This window comes from Cyrtonyx montezumae, unplaced genomic scaffold (assembly GCF_038088225.1).
Source record: "Cyrtonyx montezumae isolate F1298 unplaced genomic scaffold, pur_monq_1.0 scaffold_7, whole genome shotgun sequence".
In the NCBI taxonomy this organism is placed as follows: domain Eukaryota; kingdom Metazoa; phylum Chordata; class Aves; order Galliformes; family Odontophoridae; genus Cyrtonyx; species Cyrtonyx montezumae.
The window spans coordinates 17,485,508-17,506,248 of NW_027072078.1; the positions used below are offsets into that span (position 1 = coordinate 17,485,508).

Here is a 20,741-nt window from a genome sequence, read left to right on the forward strand (position 1 = left end):
CTATTTTGCCATGTCACAGCACTACAACCTACCCACAGATGCAGCATCTTGACACAGTACCACCAAAATCAGTGGAGCTGGCTGAGTACCTACCCACACAGCCTGCTGATGAGGGGCACCAAACCATCAGCTCTCTGCAGCTGGGACACTTTCAGCACACAGGTGCTCCTCCACTCAGTGAAAGCTCTTCAGTGCCGTGCTCACAGGCATGGCAGGGAAAATAAGCAGCTACCTGGGAAAAAACACTATAGCACCCCACGCTCTTGGAACTAGTTGTGCTTGAATGAAAACATCCACATGACTGTCAAGGATAACTACTCATGCACTGTGTTTTAACGATCTAAGCGAGCTTTCTCGAGATGCTACAGGAGCAGTATTCTCCCTTTGTTTTCCAGGCTACATGCCCAGAAATACAAAAGCCTGCCTTGAATTTGCTTGCAACTTTCTTCTTTTCTAGCTCCACTTACTGCTTGACACCACTCTGCAGCAGAAGCAGTGCTCATTTCTTATACACTAGCTGTGCTGCCAGCAGGTCTGAGGACATACAGTCCCAAAAGTTGCGGCTTCTTACAGAGCTTTTTCTTTCATAGAACATGGAATGGATCCAGTTGCATTTTATTTGTATTATGAAAAAGCAGCAGGAACATATAAGCTCAGAGTAATAAATATAATATGAAGATAATGAAAAATCACAAAATCATTGTGATTGTGAAGAGCTAATCTGTGCAGCAACTTGGCCAGCCACAGAAGACGGGGAGACCTCTGCAGGCTCCAGAGGGAAGTCCTTCACCATGGGGACTGACAGGAACAGCTGCAAGCTACTCTCAGTACCTTATAGCACTGGTTTAATCTGCATCAAATCCCTGGAGACAGACCTTTCCACCAGCTGAGGCCTCTGTGACTTCTTCCACCACCCCAGAAGCATTCAGCCAACTTGCAAATACATTTTTTTGTCTGTTACGGGGTACAATTACCAGTCCGGATACACATTCCTGCAACACTTTCTTGGTTTTGCTTTTCTGTTTTCAGCTCAGCTCAAAGCAGCAGCAAACTCTAGAGTAGGCTCTCCAGTAAACACAAAGGGAAGAAATACCACAGCTACCATCTGAATCCTGCACAGCAGCAGAACAGAATACACCAGGTAAACACGTTCATTTTCAGTCCATTCCTCATTTCTCAAGGGAGGTACCATCACCCTGAGACAGACACCCCATGTAGAAGGGCTCTGGAAGAGCACACAGCAAGCACTAACAAGTGCCTTACACCTTTCCTACTGCTTTTTACAAACAGTTAGCTGAGCATCTTAGAGGTACTACTTGCTGGGCTGCAGCAGGGTTCTGGCAGAAGCTCTTCAGCCACTCTTATCAGCCTATTCCCACCCATGCTTCTTCCACTTCTGAGATCCCAGGAATCAACCCTACTGAGTCCCCTCTACAAAAGTCATTTTGAATACAGCTTTGAGCCCAGATCACTTCTGACATTCACAAAATAAATCATAATGATGGATACAGTAGTTGTATGTTTCCAAAGCCCTGAGCAGAACCCCTTTCAGTGTGCTGCTCGAGAAAGGAAAAGGAAAAAATAGCACTTGTTGAAACATCACCTCATGCAGCTCACTGGGGATGCCTGCCTCAATCTGATAACAGGACTTTCTGTACCCCACACAAAGCTGACAGAGAAACCTTAATATTGACAGGTGCAAATAGCACGCTTGAATTTTTGTTAATTGTTTACAGACTGAATAGCCAGCATTTCTTAAACAAACAGAACAGAGACCTCAGGCCTTATAGTAAAGCTTCATATAATTATCCTCTTCTTAACGGCTGCTCTTGAAATACTTTATAAAAGCTAATTTTGTTTGTATTTGCCACTTTACTGATAGCTTTAGCATGCAACGCTGTTTTATTTTTTTAGTTTAAGAAATGATTAGAAATACATAAAAAGTGATTTTTCCTGAGTCAGAATGAGTGAAATAGGAGAAAAAAGTAAAACAAGTTTAGTTTTTCAAACAGAAGTCAAGATTGTTTTAAACACTGACCTCTTTGCCAGGCAAACAGACAGATCAAAGATAAGAGAGTCATGCTGTTTTACATCATCCTAAGAGTTAGCTCATAGGGTTCTTTTTGCGTGTTTTTTGTTCTTGTTGTTTAACTGCTTTGTGACAAGAAGCTCCTTTTAGAGATAAAAAACAAACAGGAAAGTCTCCACTTCAATAGAAACAATAACATATCCATACAAACCTGTGTTTCCTTGGATGTCCTGTCCCTTAGTTAGTGCCAGGTAGGAGAGCAGAGCACAGTTATTGTCCTGACCCGGCAGAGCTGGCTGCTGCAGAGAGGTTCCAGTGAAGACCACTCCCCAGTTTACATGGCTGATATCAGAGCGTGAGCGGCTGTGCCCTGGCTTGAACGTGGAGGCTTCTTCATTCTGCACCAGGATGTCATTCACTGACCGAGGCCTGTCCCTCCTCCGCTGGCAGATGTTGAAGATGTTAAAAGTCGCCGTCTCCCCTTCCCCTGCCCAAGCCAGGTTGTCAGCAGCTGTTCCCCTCCGCACCACGTGCTGATCTTTGGCAGAGAATGCTGTCTGGGCTTTGGTTTCCAAGACGCCATTTTTGCAGTGATCCCAAATGAAGCTACTTTTGGCTAAGGAGGCGACGTTCCTTAGATTCCTGCTCTCTGTTATCTGATCAAACACTTCGTGCCCAACCAGCTCGGGCACCTGCTGGACACCAAACACCCCAGAGGGCTGCACAATCTTCTCAAGCTTAGTATCAAAACTATTGAAGAAGTCTTCAGTCACTTCCAAGGCAGGGCTAATATCATCAACTTCAAGAGCCTCCATGTCCTGTGCTGCCAGTGGGCCCAAGGAAAACAGTTGCTTCACATCTGCCCTTTGCAGACCACTAACTCAGAGATGGTAGGACAAGTCCACGCACCAATCACAATCCTTACTGGCAGAAAGGAATCCAACCAATCCTTCTCTTCAGGTGTGAGACTGAACATCCACTGATAAAGTTGGCTGTAGCCCCTCTAGGAAGCATGCTCACAGTGATAGCAGGTCACCTGTAAAGCAAAACAAAGCACCATGTCAGCGTGGACTTTTTCCCAGATAAAAGTGTTTATACGCACTGCTCTTTCCACAGCCACTGTGTGTTATCTCTTCTTGAAATGGAACAGTGAGCAGAGTGGGCCACTAGATAAACAGTAGCCAGAGTGATACCATTTGCTAACCAAACGTTAGAGAGCTGCACTGGAAGGCAGTACCGACCAACACTGCAAATGCAGCCACCTAGGGAACTTAGTACAGGTTCCCATCAGGCTGCAAAGCAAACCAACTACTTTAACTTTTTCTCCTGAATCGCTTGCATTCCTTGTTTTTGGAGACTGACACTAGTTTACAACAGCTACTTTGCTGCTTGTCTGCATAAACAGAACTGTGATATTTAATAAATCAGTGCTAATAGGCTGCTGCAGAGTGACTGCTGCACATTTTTCTCTAGAGTATTGCTGGGAACCTGCATGAAATGGTGAGGCAACCTGAATCCCATAAGGATAACACATCCTATGATTAAAACAAAATAAACCATAACCCATACAGTCACGAAGCATCAGATATTTACTTCCCAGCAGCTGATTTGGCAAAACATAATAGAGAATGGCTTTAAGACTGGAACTATTGAAGAGCTGTATTGAGCTCACTACAGGAAGGAAGAGAGGGTTACTAACTCCCTGGGGTGCAATAAGGGGTGTCTCATTGCCAACTTCTGTCTCACCATGCCTGCTGCCTTCTAACCTCTTGAAGCTCCATCCACAGTGCTGCTGCACTTGAGGGACATGCAGGGAAGCTCGCTTCAAATAGGGAAAACCAAACATGCAAATTCTTAGGACCTAAGCAATTGATGGCAGATGGAAAACAGCCCTCACAGCACCTGGAGCAGGCACAGGCAGGATGGCCAGAAGTCAAGGATATCTGTGTTTTGACCACAATCAGTTCAAGGCCTAGAAGCAGCAAAGCTGCATTAGCTCAGAGCTCTGCCTAGATTAATACACTCTTCACAGATCTAATTAGCCTGGACAGGACTGATAATTAGCAGCTCATTAGCTTGTGAATACTGCTAAGCGCCACCAAGACCCACGAAGATTTACACTTAGCAGGGAGAAACATCTATTAAGCAGCATCAAACACACATCATGCTTATATTTAAAGTTTTTTGGGTTTTGTTGGCTTTTTTTCTTTTTTAAATCAAGAACAGTCGACTTGCCTTACCCTAATTTAAATCAGGAAAGTCATTTAAATAGACACTCCTTCCTTAAGCCACTGGGAGGAAGGAGACCAGCATCCTCCAGGGAGGGGGCACAGGAGTCCAGGAGCACAAAACCTACACAGGCACCCACTGGCCTCCTCCCTCCTGCTGCTGTGGTCACAACACTCCCGTGCTGGAAAGCAGCAGCTCAGCCTCCTGTGTAACAGATCAGCATTTCAGATCACCAACTCTCTGACCACATTCCAATCTAAATAAATAAATAAATGAATGAATGAACACACACATAACTCTGGAAACCCTGAGAACTTTCTCCCCCATCTTTTTGCTAGGATTCACTTTACTTTTTTCACCAACAAATCAGGACTAGGATCAGCTTCAAAAAGCAGATGAAGAGAGACACTAATGGCAGAGCCAGAACCAAAATGGAGTGCTGAACAAAACAACTATAGAGTGTTTTCAAATCAGAACAATATTGGAACGCTCCTTGCAAAGCTGTGCAATAGTACAAGTTGATGTCAGTGGGAAATGAAGCTGCTCCAACCACATCCATATTGTCGCCTTAAAGAACATGAAGTTTGCTCTCATAGATCAATCTGCCATTGACCCCAGAGCAGCATTCTGCTCATGGTGCCTCAGAGCTCCAGCAGGCTGAAGAAAACGTGTTCCAACTCATCCACTTAATCCACATCCTCCCATGGCTTGTCTTTAAAGTAAGAATGATATTTAGAAATCGCAAAACTGAAAAAGGCTTTCACTTAAATAAAAAGAACACCAGCATAACCTCATGCCATCAGAGTTGCAGGCTGACCACACAAAGGCACTGCCTCCTGAGTTGGCAGAGGACACAGCCCTGCTCCCACACATGCAGTGGAGCAGCAATCTCTCAGAAAGGGTAACATGCCACTGAAGCACTGAAGAGGAAGAATCTCAGTGGTAACAGATGCAGTGCTGCTCAGTTCTTTTATCATCAGGAAAGGTGAAAAGGGACAGGAGAAAAAAACTGACACTTACATGTAACAGGTTTATCCTTAACTGCTGAAGGCTGTGCTTCATGCAACTGCATGTTCCTCTGGATCCTACAGACTGGAATTACCAGTGTCATGCAGCCACACATAGTGCTGTAGAACTACAACTGACCTCATGTCCGGGGAGATGCTGAATCACCAGGACATGAGAAGGTGACAGGCCCTGCATCACATGGTATGCAAATGGCAACACTCACACCCCCCAACTTTGCTCATCTGTCCTGCACAATAGTTACAGGCAATGTGACCTCGGTGGTGGCAGGCAGATCACACCTAGATATCACACAGAGCCTCCTCAGGTTAGAGAAAGAGCTGTGCCACGTGCAGTGATTCCCCCAGCACCAGGATTCAGTACATCTCTATCAGCACAAGTTGGCATCTGACAGTGACATTCAGCAAAGATTTCCTTCAGACTTTTAAAGGGATTTCATGACAATGAAAGCAAGCTCTGATTTGCCAGTCAACAGATCCATCCAAATCTCTTCCAAAAGAGAAAACAGTGGAAATCACTCCCTTCACATAAGGGCAGAAAAGGAAAACAAAACGTTAGGATGAACTCCTTTTAAGTTACTACTCCATATATTGCTTCTCAGAAACACCTGAAGTTTTCCAAGGACATTCAGCCTAGGATAGCAAATACAAGGTTAGATGCATCAGCCCAGACTACTAAAAACTGCCAAAGCTACAGGCAGCTGTAAGAAGCTCATTTTAACCAAAATTGGTGAAGATGCTATGTTGTTCTTAGCAAAAACTGCTCAACATCAGCTTGTAGCAGCTGAAAAAAAATCTACTGTAGATACAATTTCTGTCCACAAATGTGAGCATTCATTACCTGACTGCTGCACAACATAAATCTGATAGTACACAAGTGCATAACAGCCACATTACTCATGGCTGAGCCAAGCAGCAGTGATTGCTGGTCATGCCACATGAGACACAGAGCTCCCATTTAGTTAGGTTTACACAAAGCCTCAAGAAGCCACAAGGGCCAACGTAGCTGACAGAGCAATCTGATCATAGAGGAAAACCATGGATAAATGCCAAGGAATGTACACTGGAACAGATCGTTTCAATTCCTGATGTGTTTTCTGGATCCCCATCTTCCAGGACCAATATCTGGGCATCACACTGCAATAACAAGCAGGGAAGAGGCAAGGGCAGAAAATAATCCTGCATGTGACAAACTTCCATGACAGCACCCACTGTGCACCTCCAGCTCACGCATTATGACCAGAAGCGTTCATTCTAGCTCAGGGAGGAGAGAAAACCAGAGCCAGCACGCATTTAGAAACCAGTGACGACAAAGATCTACTTTGCTCTGCAAACCCTACAGGAAGTATACATATCACACATCTTTCTGCTTAGTTGACTAAGAAAAAAGTGCTTTTTACCACTGTCCTGCCTATCTTCCAGTTGATCTCCTTCTCTCTCCTTTGAATTATGCAGGCAACTTCAACTAGATGTGGTGGTATGGTAGTGTCCTTATATACACAGGTCTCACATTTGTTAAATATTGGACAGGAAATGGGAAAATTTGCACTTTCGCTAAAAAGAGGTAAGCAAGACCCAGTCCCTCTTCCTTTTCAGAAATGCTAGGTCTCTTCAAGCACAAGAGTTAGCGTTAGATCTGAGAACACCAGGAAACAGAAGAGAAAAGAGATGAGACATGACATGATCTGGTAAGAAAGCAGACAGGTTGGATTTGGTGCTCATAGGACCTCCTCAGAGAGCAAGTGATAGAGGTGTATAAAGTGATGAGTTGCTGTTATATGCAACAGATAAATAGGGGTCTTTTTTTTTTTTTTCTCTTGTATTTGGAGAGAAAACTAGAAAGGAAGCATCAATGACATACACAAGCAATATTGAAAATAAACTGAAATATTGAAAATACTGAAATATAGAATAAATTGAAAATCGAAAATACTGCTTGACAACATGCAACTTATCACTTTATGTTTCATCCTGAAAGGACGAAACAAGTAAACAAGAGGAGTGCCAAGCCAGTCAAAAGATAGAAAAACATGAGTAACACTGTTTCACTGATTCCTTACCACTCTTAGAGTCAAATTCATGGCAAAGAATCTGGTATTTCTGAGAACTCTCTCTCCAGACCACAAGAGGAGTTTCACAGGTTACTTGTCTGTAGTGAGCAGTGGTGCCTCAGTTCCTGGAGAGATCACCTCATCTCTCTCCTTCTCTGCACCCTGGAACCCACTGAGGGAACCCAGCCATGCTTACCTCATGCTGTATAGCAACTGTTGGGTTGAAACCTCTATGCCAGCAAGAAAACAGAACGGAACATTCTTTTGGAACATTTGGTAACAATCTGGCAGCAGAGCAGACTCAAGCAGCCGCAGGAACCTTTACTGCTAGTGTGCTGCAGACTCGGACTGCTAACATGCCTAGTCACAGACATGAACTAAGAGGTTATCTGAAGAAAAGACAGACATACAACCACTTTGAATAGAACCACTGAGGCTGGCGCAGTTGATATCAAATGATATCAAATCAGACTCCAAGCAACCTAAGCCTGTAACCTCCCTTCGAGTGACACCTTAAACAATCACAGCCTATGGGCTCTGCTCTACAAGCATTAGCTGCGAGGATCCCACCAGCCAAGTATTGCACAGAATCTAAATAGGATGCACTTAGGTCAATGACTACCTGGAAACCAGCATGCTGTGCAGAATCCCTAATAAAAACATTATGAAACTGAAGACTTCGTAGCTACCTCTAAATTAAGAAGTTGTTTTTGTCAGGAGGCACCCTTGAGTTGCTAGAAGAGAGGGTGATAATATACAGGTGGCTATCAAAAACCACCATTTTCATACTCTGCTGGCACTAATTGCTTGCAAAATGAAGCTGAAAAATTGAGACAGCAAAATTTAAGGTACTGCATGGTGCCATCCTTCCAGCATCTTGCTGTTATAACTAGACAGCAGATATTTTGTTTACAGTATAGCAAGACCTACTCAGCAAACACTTCTGATGGTCTTCTGACCACCAGCTTTCTCATTCCCCCAGCAAAAGATAAGTGTTGTTCCCGGTAACACAGCATGCAAGCTTGTTAGATTCATCATCTAAATCACTGAACTAAATCTATGTTGCTTCACAAAAAAAGAAGACACAACTACAGGTTTTTTGTTGTTTTTTTTTTTTCCATATGCAATAGGCAATTAGAATTTCAAAGAGATTGGCATACAACAGTCATACACTGCCTGAAGAGTTGTCTTTCTATAACATTTCTAAAGCACCATCTGAAAAGCCTCTTCCCCCAGTACCCAACTGAGAGATTACATGTTCAGACAATTCTAGTTTACAGCATCCTGTGATGAATGATGATCCTATGATCCTATGATGATCCTATGAAGAGTTTTTTGATTTACAATCAGGCATAAACCACAGAAGTTCAGGATAAGCTTACAAAAACTGGAGAAAGGTGCTTTCTGGCCAGGAATGCTTCCCTGTAGGGCCAGGTGCTCAAGAATGTAACGGAGTGTAAGCACAACCATTTCTGTGGCACAAAATCATCTGTTTGCTATGGTCTCCCTGAAGGATAGCTTTTCCACACTAAAGGTAGAAAAAAAAAAAAAAGAGAGATGAAGAAAGAGGATAAATCAGGAAGAAAGGAGAATGTCACATTCTGTGAGAGGAAGCAGATATTTAGATGAAGGTATGCAGGTTTGACTTTGTGGAAGCACAGACTTCCTTGCTGCCAATCTGCCCCACTGCTTTATCATGCATCCTGACCTTGCACAGCAAACAAACACACCACAGCTATAAACATCTTATCCAGAAATTAGCACATATTAATAATAAACAGTGCTTGTAGTACACCTTTAATTTTAACTGCCCTTTGGGAAAAGTAATTAAAATGAAACAACTCTAAGCTGAGGAGAGCACACCAGAACAAAGAGCAGGGTACACAAGGCACTGTGCAAATCTCCACCTGTGCAGGAAGACACATGGCTAAACAGACATTGCCACCATGATGTACCAGCTCATCTGCTGAGAGGAAATGGGAGAACTAGTATGTGACAAAGGACAGAAAAGATTTTTAATGCACTTTAACAGAACTGAAATTGTGAGTATCTCTCCAGTCCATACATTCTAGAAGAATTATACTGAAGAGAAGACCCGTCTTGTCTTTTATGTATTTAACAGTGATCAAAAATGAAGGAATTTTTGTTTTGTCCCCATGAGCTCTGAACAGAAATGAAAGGCATATGTCACTCCCATGAATGTTGCTCTCTAGTACTCATTTCCAGAGGCTGCTGGAAATCAGGCTGCTGAGCTGTCAGCTGCTGCGTGCAGCAATGTTCTGCCCAGCATGCCTCCCCTACTACCTGGAGATGGCCATGTTTAAGTAATGAAGGACATATACAAGGAGGGGCTGCCAGATAAAGATATTTATCTCCTTGTAAGTAGGACAAGGGGACAATAAGAAGCTTTGGGACATTTTTAGATGAGGCACGCTAACTGGTATAAATAGTAATGCAGCAAGTGAATCCTTTGCCAGCTACACCAGCCTACACAATTAACTTTCAGTTAGCTCTGCAGAGCAGTTTCTCCAAGGTCCACCAAGCAAAGAACAACAAGCAGGCCCCAGCTGAGCCAATACAGCCCTGCATGACCCACACCTGGCAGTAACAGCTGCCACCGCCCACAGGCCACAACGAGGGCCAGAAATACAGCATCTCCACAAGAACATGGGAAACATGTCTTCTCTGAGCTTATAGCAAGGCCAAAAGAAAATACAGACTTGAATTCCAAACCCATCCAGCACACTGCCTTCCAAGCAGCCCCAATCTGCAATGACAATCAACTCCTTGCTATGGTACCCAGGGAGCTCTGATGGGACACAAGGCAGACACAGGTAGATCTGGTCTCCCACAACTACTGGTAGCTGAATGTCAGTGTTGATGGAGCAGTGCTTTTAATGACAAATTTATTTCTAACCTAAATCTAAGCCCTCTTCTTATTTTTCAGATAGCTAGGACCACTGTGGTTTGGCACATTTATCTCTGGGAATGAGGTGCAGGAGAAGGAGCACACAAAGAACGCTTGGTGCAGCAACACAGTGACCTGGACCCAGCTGCCCTGCCCCAGCTCCTTCAGCTCAGCTGCTCTCATCAGCTGATTCCTCCAGCCCAAACACCTGCTGTTCTCTAAACCAAACTATAACTTTATTACAAGAGATCTTCGCAGAAAACTACTAGAAACCTCAAAACATCAGATCAAACTGAGACATTAACAAGATGATGGGATATAGCTCAAGAGAAATGGTGCATCTTGTCACCCCAGACCAATTACATTCTTTGTTCTGCTACGCTGTGCCGTTCTGTGTTTTAAATCTCTGATTCTTTAATCTCAGATTTAACGCGCATAATTTTTCCATGCAAGATGAACAAGACATGTTAGTGATGAGATTAAAACTCTTGCTTTGAGTGGGTGTTGGTTCAACTCAGAGGCAGATGCTTTTGCTCCTACATACAGCAACTAGTTGTAGTCACTCAGTGGGATGATGCAGTGCCTAAAATTAGACTTGTCTGAAAATCCTCGCAGGATTAGTGTAGAAAGCACATAACTGCAGAGCAGAGCAAGCCCTCTGCCAGGCTCATCCAGCCGTTCCGCAGTGCCCCAGGCCGGCCCGCGCCCCCCGAGGTCTCAGCGCTGCCTGTGCGCAAAAGCAGCGGTTTCAGTGACACACGAGAAGACCGCAGCACCGTGTCAGCCTCCGCACCGCTCAGAGCGAAGCCGTAACGCCCGCTGAGAACCGCGGAGAGATGCAGGGCCGGGGCTCTCCCCCCCGGTGGCACGGCACACAGCCGCATCGGTACCGTGCGCGCCGGCCGGCAGCATGCGGGCCTCGCCCCCGCCCGCGCGGCCCGGGGAAGGCTTCGGGCGGCGGGAGGCGGCCCCGCGGAGCGCCCGAGCCGCAGCGCACGCGGACGCGCGAGGTTTACCTGGCCGCCGCGCTGCCAAGAAGGGGCTCCCGGCGCCCCGGCCCCAGCGCAGCAGAGCGGAGCCGCCGGCGCGCAGGCACTGCCCGGCACGGCACGGCACGGCACGGCCCCTCTCGGCGCGGCCGCGTCCTGCCGCAATCCCGGCCCGGCCGCCGCGGGAAACGGCGCCGCGGCACCAAGGTTCCTGCCGCCGCCCTCGGGGCCGTCCGCGCCCGGCCTCGGCAAAGGGACCGCGAGTCTGAGCGCGGGGAGCGGCCGAGGCTCGCGCACCTGGGCGGCCTCGAGGCACGCAGCGGCGCGAGCGGCTCCGCGAAGCGCCCGGGGCGCGAGGGCTGCTGGCTGGAACAAGTCGGTGCAATGAGCGTTGCCCGCGGTAGTAAGGGCATCCCCGGTGCAACCTAACCCAGAGAAAGCCAAGCTGCAAAGCAACCATAAGCCCTTCATTTCGTTAGAATGCAGCGCAGGACACCACCCAAAAACGTAGAGTGTGAAAAAAATAACCTGAAAAAATTACCTGAGAGAAGCCCAGAACCTCAGCCCCATGCCTGGCTGTGCACATGGACGCAGGGCTGGCAAGGTACTGCTGCACCAATACACACTGCTGAACTGAGCCCATAGTGGGGATTCATAGCCAGCAGAGTGAGGTTACCTTTCATTAGAGGACTGCTAAGAAAGCAATGGGGGAACATCAGAAGCCTTGCACAAGAATCATAGAATAGAATATCATAGAATCATTAAGGTTGGAAAAGACCTTGGAAAAGATCATTAAGTCCAAACATCCACCTACCAACAATATTGCCCACTAAACTTTGGCCCTCAGAGCCACATCTCCATGGCTCTTGAATACTTTCAGGGATGATGACTCCACCAAATAGTCATGGAATCATTAAGGTTGGAAAAGATCACCTAGTCCAATCATCAGTGTGCATCTTTCTCACGCTGGTCATTAGGGAACAGTTTGGACTCAGCTTCTTAATTCTCCATTCTGTCCAAGAAGAACTTTCACAATGATGACCACTTTACCTGAAGGAGGAGAAAACTCCATCCTCTTTCTAAATGAGATTTTCACATCTCTGAATGCCACAGCTTTCTACAAGAGAGCTCTCCAGGGCAAGGGGCTCTATGTTCTCTTTCCTTAATGCATCAGACATCTTCCTGCAGTCTGCATGACACAGGGGAGAATGAACAGCCAGCCTTATCCTTCAAAGCTGCAGTATGACAGACTCCTATTCTGAAGAAATCTGAACCTTGGAAAATGTCGTTGTTGTAACTTAACATATTGAAAAATATAAATAACAGATCATAGACTCCCAGGATCATTAAGGTTGGAAAAGACCACTAAGATTATCTAGTCTAACTATCAGCGCCTCACTCTAAGGTTACTAGGAGGAAGCACTTCCCATCCTTTAAAGATGTTGCCAAACTCGAGCATAACTTGCAACAGCTCCTTTTAAAGACCTGGCAGTGGCTGTTGTGGACAGCTTGATGTCTGTCTCAGTCCCCTCACTCAGCAGACATCAGCAGGCAGCCTGGTATCGTGCTCAGCATCTGGAACCCTGGCAGTAAACCTCACAAGAAAACAAACTGCATGCCCACCTGATGAGGACACACGTGGTCGTTTTCCTGCTACTTGACTATCTCTTAGCTTTCATCATTGGTTCTGGAAGTCTAAAGTCAAAGCAAAAAGAGTGAGAACATAGCTCATTTTAGTGATCCTGGAAGTGTAACTCAGCTGCTGTCTACTTCCGCAAAAGCTTGCAGGACTGAGTTGCTTTTCTTTGATCTGAACGACTCCCATAAGTATTGCAGAACTCTCCTCCAAACCCCAGACTGTTGGACTGTGGGCTACCAAGTTTGGCTCCTTCTGATGAGAGTCCCAAGCATCTTCCTCTTCAACTAGAGAGCACTGTGGAACCCTTCTGGCTGCCACAATGTAGAAGGATGAATGCCAGTTTACCATACTGGAAGACCCACCAGCTGGGCGTTAGACCACCGCCTCTGAAACAGGGCCTTTTTTCACACGTTTTAATTACGGACTCCCTACGTGGAAGCTATTACCTCGCAGAAATGCTGCTAACTGGCACATTCAGCACAAGATGAAATCTTTCCGATAATTGTTCCTTGAGTTCACGCTTGTGAAAATAAATATCATCAGATGATTAAATTAAACACCACAGCCAGCCCAGCAATACGCTGTTCTCACTTATCGTGCAGGAAGGAGATCAAAGAGAGTGGCTCAGGTAGAGCCGTTCCTGCTCGGGTTGGTAGCTGCCTATTGAACACACTAATTAGCCCCGCTCGGGGGGTGCAGCGCGGAATTAACCCTCCCGAAATCAGCCGGCTCCGCCATTTTCGTGCCCCGTGAGCACCTGGATGCGGTGGGACTCCGCAAAGCCCCAGCGCAGCCCCGACCCGACCTCAGGGTCTCTCGGGCCTCCGTCCCCCGCAGAGCCCCCTCCCTCAGCCCTCTGCCGGGCGGTGCTCCCGGGGGCGCCGCTTCCCCGCCCGCAGTGCCGGGCCTTCCCCGGGCGGAGCGGGGCGAAGCCGCCCTCCCGCCGGCCCCGAGAGCTCCGCTATTCTTCTGCTAATGGGATTGGCACCGCTTAAAGCGGTCTGCGCGGGTATTGTCTGCGGCCGCAGCAAGAGAAACATTATTCAAAGGCCATTCAGGCCCTAAAAGAAGCGGCAGAGCAGAGTAATTATCGGAGACTCTCCATTAACGAGGGCATCTTTGCTCTTTGTCTGTGTTGGTTTAATAAGGGCCGCTAATGGGGCCGGGGAAGGGGCGGGCTAATGCTTCTAAACAAACCCCCGCCTCCCTCCCCCGGCGCTGAGCCCCGCCGGCCTGATGGGCGCTGACAGCCGGCCGGGAGCTGCCGTACCGGGGCTGACCCCGGGACCACGCGGGGTGCCCCCAGCCCGGCCCGCCGACAGCCGCCTGTGCTCCGGGGAGCCGCCCCGCGCTGCCCGGCCCCGCGCTGCGCCCGCCCGACCTCTCTCATGTCACCCTGTGACCCTTCGCGGCTGGGCACGACGCGCTGACGGCTGTAATGGGCCAGACGGAACTCCCGCAGCAGAGGCCCGGGCTGCTGCCCGCACCCGGGAGGTGCTACGGCTCGGCAACTCCCCGAGCATCCCGCACCGCGGCCGAGTCCAGCGCGGACAGCGGCTCCTACCTGACGGTGGGGAGGAGGGAGGGTCAGCGTGAACCTCCAGCCCGACATCCTGCACCGCTGCTCGCCAGAGCACACAGACAAATCCAGACTGTCCCGAGTGCCAGGTTCGAGGGGTCCGTTTCAGAGACGCTTTGCAGTATCGCGGGGTGAGGCACACAGCGGTCGCTTCAACATGGAAACGAGGACAAGAAGTCTCGGGACTTCTCTGCAAAAGACAGCAATTAAACAGCACACTGTAATGGCACACAAGTAATAAACCAGAGGAACAGTGCAGCTCTTTCCATTTGTAACACAAAAAGCATTGGTGATACAGGGCTGAGGACTGCAGGGCTCATTTTTAGTCAGATACGAAAATAAATAATATTCAGTTATAATATCCAAACGATTCCCACAGGTTTGAGCAAGGTTTTGTTTTTGTTTTGATAAACTAAAGCCAAATCTTGAACTTCACCATTCTTTGAAATAGAATTTCCAGCTCATCTTCAGATGCCACAGCCCTAAATGGATGGTTGCGTTGCACAACTAGCCTGTGGACTGCAGAGACAAAGCAGGGCCTGCACACCTGCACGTATGCATGTCTGCAGCCTCAGGGAAAGTACCTGTTACACAGCTGATGCCACTACTGTCTCTCATTAAATGGAATGAGTTTATCCAGATGAGGTACAGAACAAATGCTTCCATACAGGCACCTACCCTGCCCTCTCTTGAAGCAAATGTCCCGATGCCAATGATTCACCATAAGCAGAGGAACAAAAAAACATGGAAACCCCTCACTTCTTAAACCAGGTTTGTGTGTGAAGAAGCAGACTGTAAAGTATTTCACCCTTGTTTTGTGAGGGGTTGGTAGTTCTGAAATTTTCATAGTTTTGGGTGGCTGTTCTCAGCATTTCACCAGCAAGTGTGTGTCTTACAACAACAACAACACTCTTTTAAGTGGTCTATCTCCTTCATGGGAGCAAAACACCTCAGAACACCCTTGCAAGCCAAAGAGAGCACTCACACTTCACATGAAGGAGGCTGAGACACAGGGAAACTTAACTGGTAATACCTGATGCCACTCTTGTCAGACAGCTGGGGAGTGGACACAGTTCTTTCTCCAGAGCCTTAGCACGGTGTTCTGCAATAGTGGCATTCTCTATCCTTATTTCAAAGCACTCTGTATCAAGGATCACACTCCTGAAAAAGAAGCCAGTTTTTAGCTTGTAATTCCTCATGTTAATGACAGCTAACGTTCAGATATTCTTTTTCTTTTTGGAGAAATAATCATACATGCGCAGGGGAACTGCTTTTGCCTGTGGATTTTGCAGTCTAAATTAGGGAGTTAATACACTGATACAGAACGCACAGGACCTGGCCTCTGAGCATCAGTAACTATTATCTTTCTTTACCACTAAAGATAACACAGACAGCTTTGTCATGTGTATGCTAACGTGAGATATGAACAAAAACAAAACTTCACTCTGGTGCTGTTATGCTGTCACAAACTAATCTGAACCCCACCAAACAGGAACCCCGCCAATCTGAACCACAACAAACAGGACTGTGCTGGCTGCACAATTTTGCATTTGCCCTGAACTAAGTTTGAGCTCATCAGCGTACATTTGAGCCATTTTTTAATTGAATCTGTGCCTTGAAATCTAAGGGAAAATGAAACTGAGTTAGAAAGGTCAAAATATGCCTTTCCAGAAAAATCTGTATGTTTTCAAACTATTGTGAGCAGAAGACATATTGAAAGATGGGGTGGGAAGCAGATATTAATCTCTGTAACTACACTCTGGTTTAGTTCAGAGTAATTTCCCAGCTTTGTCTCCATATCCTTTCATCTCTTTCTCTAAAAAACATCTTGCTTTGCCAGCTTAGCAAAAACCTTTCCCTTTAACCCCCTCAGCTAGCATTTGTCACACCTGCCCTTCTCTGTACTCCTGCTGCCCTTTCAACAAGCAAGCGGTGCCAAAGGAAGCTCCCCTAGTCACAGACCTGACCTGGTCTCTTACTGTCCCTGCAAAGCCTATTAAAGGCTTTCCAGCAGACAAGAGGAATATTTACACCAACACACAATATCTACATAAGCCAGCACCAATCTTGCCTGTTTTGGGATGAGGAATAATACTGACACTTCAGTACTGTGGATAGAGACTCAAAACTGACCCCATCTAGAAGAACCTGATATGTCAGAGCTCTCACAAAAGCAATCTGCTGACTCTAATAAAGAAATAAACCTAGCATACTTAGCTGCTGCTACTAGGGACTTGCTCTCCTCATAAGTGAAGTTACACCCAGACCTTCAGTGTCTGACTCTGCACTCTTTTACAGTGACTGTTCTGCTTAATGCTAATCTCATGAGTGAACAACATCTGGGGAAAAGTAGAAAGATTGGGTTGATGCTGCATTCCTGGGACCTCTGCTAATGTAGCCACTCAGGTGCAGCTGCAGTTACAGATGAATTAGAGCAGCCCAAAAGCCTCTCTCTCTGCTATATGAGCAAGAACATAAATGTATCCCACAGGTACCTTTGCCATGACTTGCAACTCCTATACAAATACTGTCCTGAGAGCCAAAATCCCTTTTACCTCATGTATCCATCCATCACCACACTCACGCTCAAAGGACATCCATCATTTTGTAAATCCTGAATAGTGCACACTATAATAGGCTCAGCTTTTCTTTTTTCTAAATAAAAATGATGCCATTGGTGACCATGGTGATGAACTACTCGGGTGATAAAGGAACATGACTGCCTTGGCCAGAGATTATCTACAGTGTCACCTATAAGAAAGCAAATAATTGCATCTCTTGGTACTTACTGCATCCTTTAGGAATAGAGCTCAAGTAGCCTTGCTTTATGCAACTGTGTTAGCAAGATATTAAGAAGAAAAACTTCAGTCCTCCACACACAGGTAAATCCAATACATTCTGTTCCACAAATCAAGCTCAGCTATTTATCATGGCAATCACCAGCACTTATTGTTTAGAAAACTATACTCAAGTCTGGGTATCTACAAAGTCAATTTGCTGTAATATTGTCTTATCTTCAGCACTCTGTAAGAGCTTTCTGAACAACACCTATTCCATCATGACAGCATGTCACTGGCTGTAAGACTGCACTGAACTCTCCGTATTGTGACTTGCCTTTGAACAGTGATTGTGTGATATCTAATACCTGCCGACCCATATGTCCCTTTCTATCCAATATATCATACTTTCCCCACTCTGGCAATTACGGTGAAGACCCCCAGTTGCATCGATGCTGTCCTGACAGCACCCAAAAGCCTCTCAGGAGGCTACTACTTCCTCCTTGCTGACATGGAATTACAGAGAAAAATCACGACACTGAAGGCTTCCCACCCCTGAAGCAGAAGGGTCAAAGAAGCCTCACGCTTCCGTACTGTGAAATCACACGTGTTTATCCTGCACTAAACACTTTTAGAATAAACCAAGTTAGAAGAACAGTGTGGGGCTCCGTGCAGGAGGTGGCTGTAGCAGGCTGTGTTTATGGAAGCCTCCGGCAGCTGTGCATCGCTGCCCTCTCCTGGACAGACTGCGCCTGCACCAGCACGCAGCCCGGGCTGCCAAAACCCAGCCAAGCAGGCGCTTTATTCAGGCACTGAAGGAATACGACTGTCCACCTACTGAGAATTGCCCCGACACCTTCGGTAACCTCACTGAGCACCACAGCGATGGCTGAGCTGCTGCTAACTAGATAAGGACTTGCTGAAACAATTAAACACAACGTAGGTAGCGCTCGCTAGGATGAACAGTTTGCAAGTCAAGAACTGCAAGAGATAAAATGGTTATAACAAATTAAATTTGTTTTTTTAAAGAAGTCACACTCCAGGATGTTTCCTTACAACACTCCAAGTCTCCTCTTGAGTGCTCTGGAAAATTGCCCTCCTGTGCACATGTAGTGTGCCTGCATGCATCTCTGTGCTTGTGCACACAGCAATATTTGCCATACCGCCTAGGTTATTTCTACACTTCCTGCCCGTGTAAGGACTCTTCAGGGTACAAATCCCACCAAACTTCTTTTCCATTCCAGCTGATGCTTTCTGTGGATGCTTGGTGAGCTGTTCTTCAGCCCTCACCAGCAAACATAGGGTTCTTGAAGCCTGCTGCTGATGCTTGCCATGCTGAGGCACTTCTGGGGTGCCTTTGGTTCACCAAAGTATTCCTGAGGTGATGTGGCCTCCATCACCTCAGAGAAGACCTGAACAAGTCCAAGATGTACACATCTATCAGTGCTTCAAAAGCTCAACACAGCTGAGCTGTCACCCAGGAATGCGGGGAGATGCCTGCTGCTAGCTCCCTGTGACCCTAAGCATTAAGCCCAGCCCCAGTTTATCTCCAGCTTGATGACTGCTATGGGTTGAACCTGAAACAGGAAGAAGGCACAGTCTAGATTTAAGCAGCACACATCTTAGCTCAGAGAGTTCCAGTGTAAACTCCAGATAAGCTTTGTCCATGCAGCAGCCTCTCTCACAGCTGAAGCCTGGCTACCTGGGAAGGACAATACTGCTCCTGCACCTCAACAAACTGACTGAGCACAGAGGAATGGCTAATAGGGACTTCTCAAGGAAATGTTTGTCATACTTTCCTGCTTGTCTACAAGACTGATGTTCAGTTGATGTTACTAAGTCAGGTGTAGCCTGAAAGATACACTGCAAAGTACTATGGTTTCCCATGTATTAATAGGGATATGAAGGCTTATCCTCACAAGGGACTGTAAAGATAAGTTCAGCCATGACAGAGAGGTGTTCAGACACTGAAGAAACTAAGGAGACAACATTTTGTTATCTGAGAGCCCCTGAAAGCCAGATGTGTAATTTCCTAGGCGGATAAATTCAGCCCTTGTTTTGCAGCTGATGGAAAAAGGTACATTATAGCTATCAGTGTCACTTCCATCTGTGTTTCCTCAAGAACTGTCCAAGACGTCTTGTCTCACTGGCTGCACAAGCCAAGAGCTCCCTCTAGCACCACAAGAATAATAATGCAGTTGGAACTTAGGCAAAGCTAAATGAAGAGAAAAATTCAGTAAAGAAATATGAGAAAAGTATGAGAATTCTGCTGTTTTTCTCACTTTTGACCAAAATATATCCTAGGAGTCAGTTGTGTTCACATAGCTAAGCATAGACATATGAATTAAGAGACAAACATATGTACAGGGCAGGAAAATGTAGGATCTTATTTTACATGTTTACTCATAAAACAGAGGTGCAATTGCACAGATCCATACTGGTCATCAGTTTTCTCAAGGCAAGTGCAGACGACTCTTGTCAACAGTTTCCATGGCAGGAGACTGCTGTGATCGTTGCAAATTAAGTATCGTTAGCAAGAAAGATGTAGAAGAGGAAAACAAAAAAGAACATAAATAATAAAAGATGAAATAGATCTGTAGAGCATCTCAGGTCACAATATTCAGGTTGGGTTCTTGTATTGTTTCTCTAATCGTTATTTCCATTTTACAGCATTTGAAAGCAGAACAGAAGACCCCTTTAGCTCATCCAGGAGTACCTAAATAGTACATCGTGCATGGTACCTGCAAGTGAGTCTGTGACTAATCCATAATGTAGATTTCAATGACTGACTGGCACAGAAGAAGCACGACAAAGTAACCATGCTAAATACCAAAAACTCTTTCAACACACAAAGTTAGTTCAGGAAGTGAGTACCTTCATAAAACAGCTGTATAAATTATAAAGATTTAAGGCTCTTTTTTCATAAACTGCAAGAGCTATCACATCATTTATGCATTACCAAATTGCTCAAAATGGTTTTGTACAGTAGTTCATAGCAAGTATTACCAACAAATAACTGACAAAAATACTATGTATAACAATGCATGTGTGCACTGTGTGAGACTATATTTTTTTTCCAGATTCCATAAGTATAAATACTTCCCAAAATTTGCTATTTGCCTAATACAAAGGAGCCTACTGCTAAAAGAGCTGACAACTTTGTAAAAAATGCTACTAATGTTATCTGACCTTGCTCAAACCATACTGCACTCCCTTTCAAACAGAACCCCCAGAAACCCGGTACTAGAGAAGGGACGGGCTGGGATAAAACACATTCTTTTCTAACAGTCTGAAGGAAGACTGGGAAAGCACTTCTCACTCCAGAAACAGCTGGATGATGGAGGAGTATAACCAGCTGCTAACACCAAGCTTTCACCTCTGCTTTCTCTTGCAGATTTGCTCACTAATTCTCCTAGAAGACTTTTGCTCTAATATGAAGACAGAAGAAAAGTAGGGCTCATTACCATCTTCATTTCCTTCCTCCTTCTCTCACCTGCTGAATACAGGGATGATGC

The 20,741-nt window shown here is 46.0% G+C and overlaps 2 protein-coding genes across 2 annotated transcripts in view; one reads left to right on the forward strand and one right to left on the reverse strand.

Moving 5' to 3' along the window:
* The window catches only part of PLEKHM3 (pleckstrin homology domain containing M3), a 77,046-nt gene extending 74,145 nt beyond the window's left edge, over positions 1–2,901 (reverse strand). Inside the window, exon 1 of the mRNA XM_065751105.1 lies at positions 2,241–2,901. Coding sequence (XP_065607177.1) covers positions 2,241–2,844 — 604 coding nt within the window. The 5' untranslated portion in view covers positions 2,845–2,901. The remainder of the gene's footprint in view (positions 1–2,240) is intronic.
* The window catches only part of CCNYL1 (cyclin Y like 1), a 236,616-nt gene that overhangs the window by 127,470 nt on the left and 88,405 nt on the right, over positions 1–20,741 (forward strand). The gene's annotated exons all lie outside the window — the stretch shown is intronic.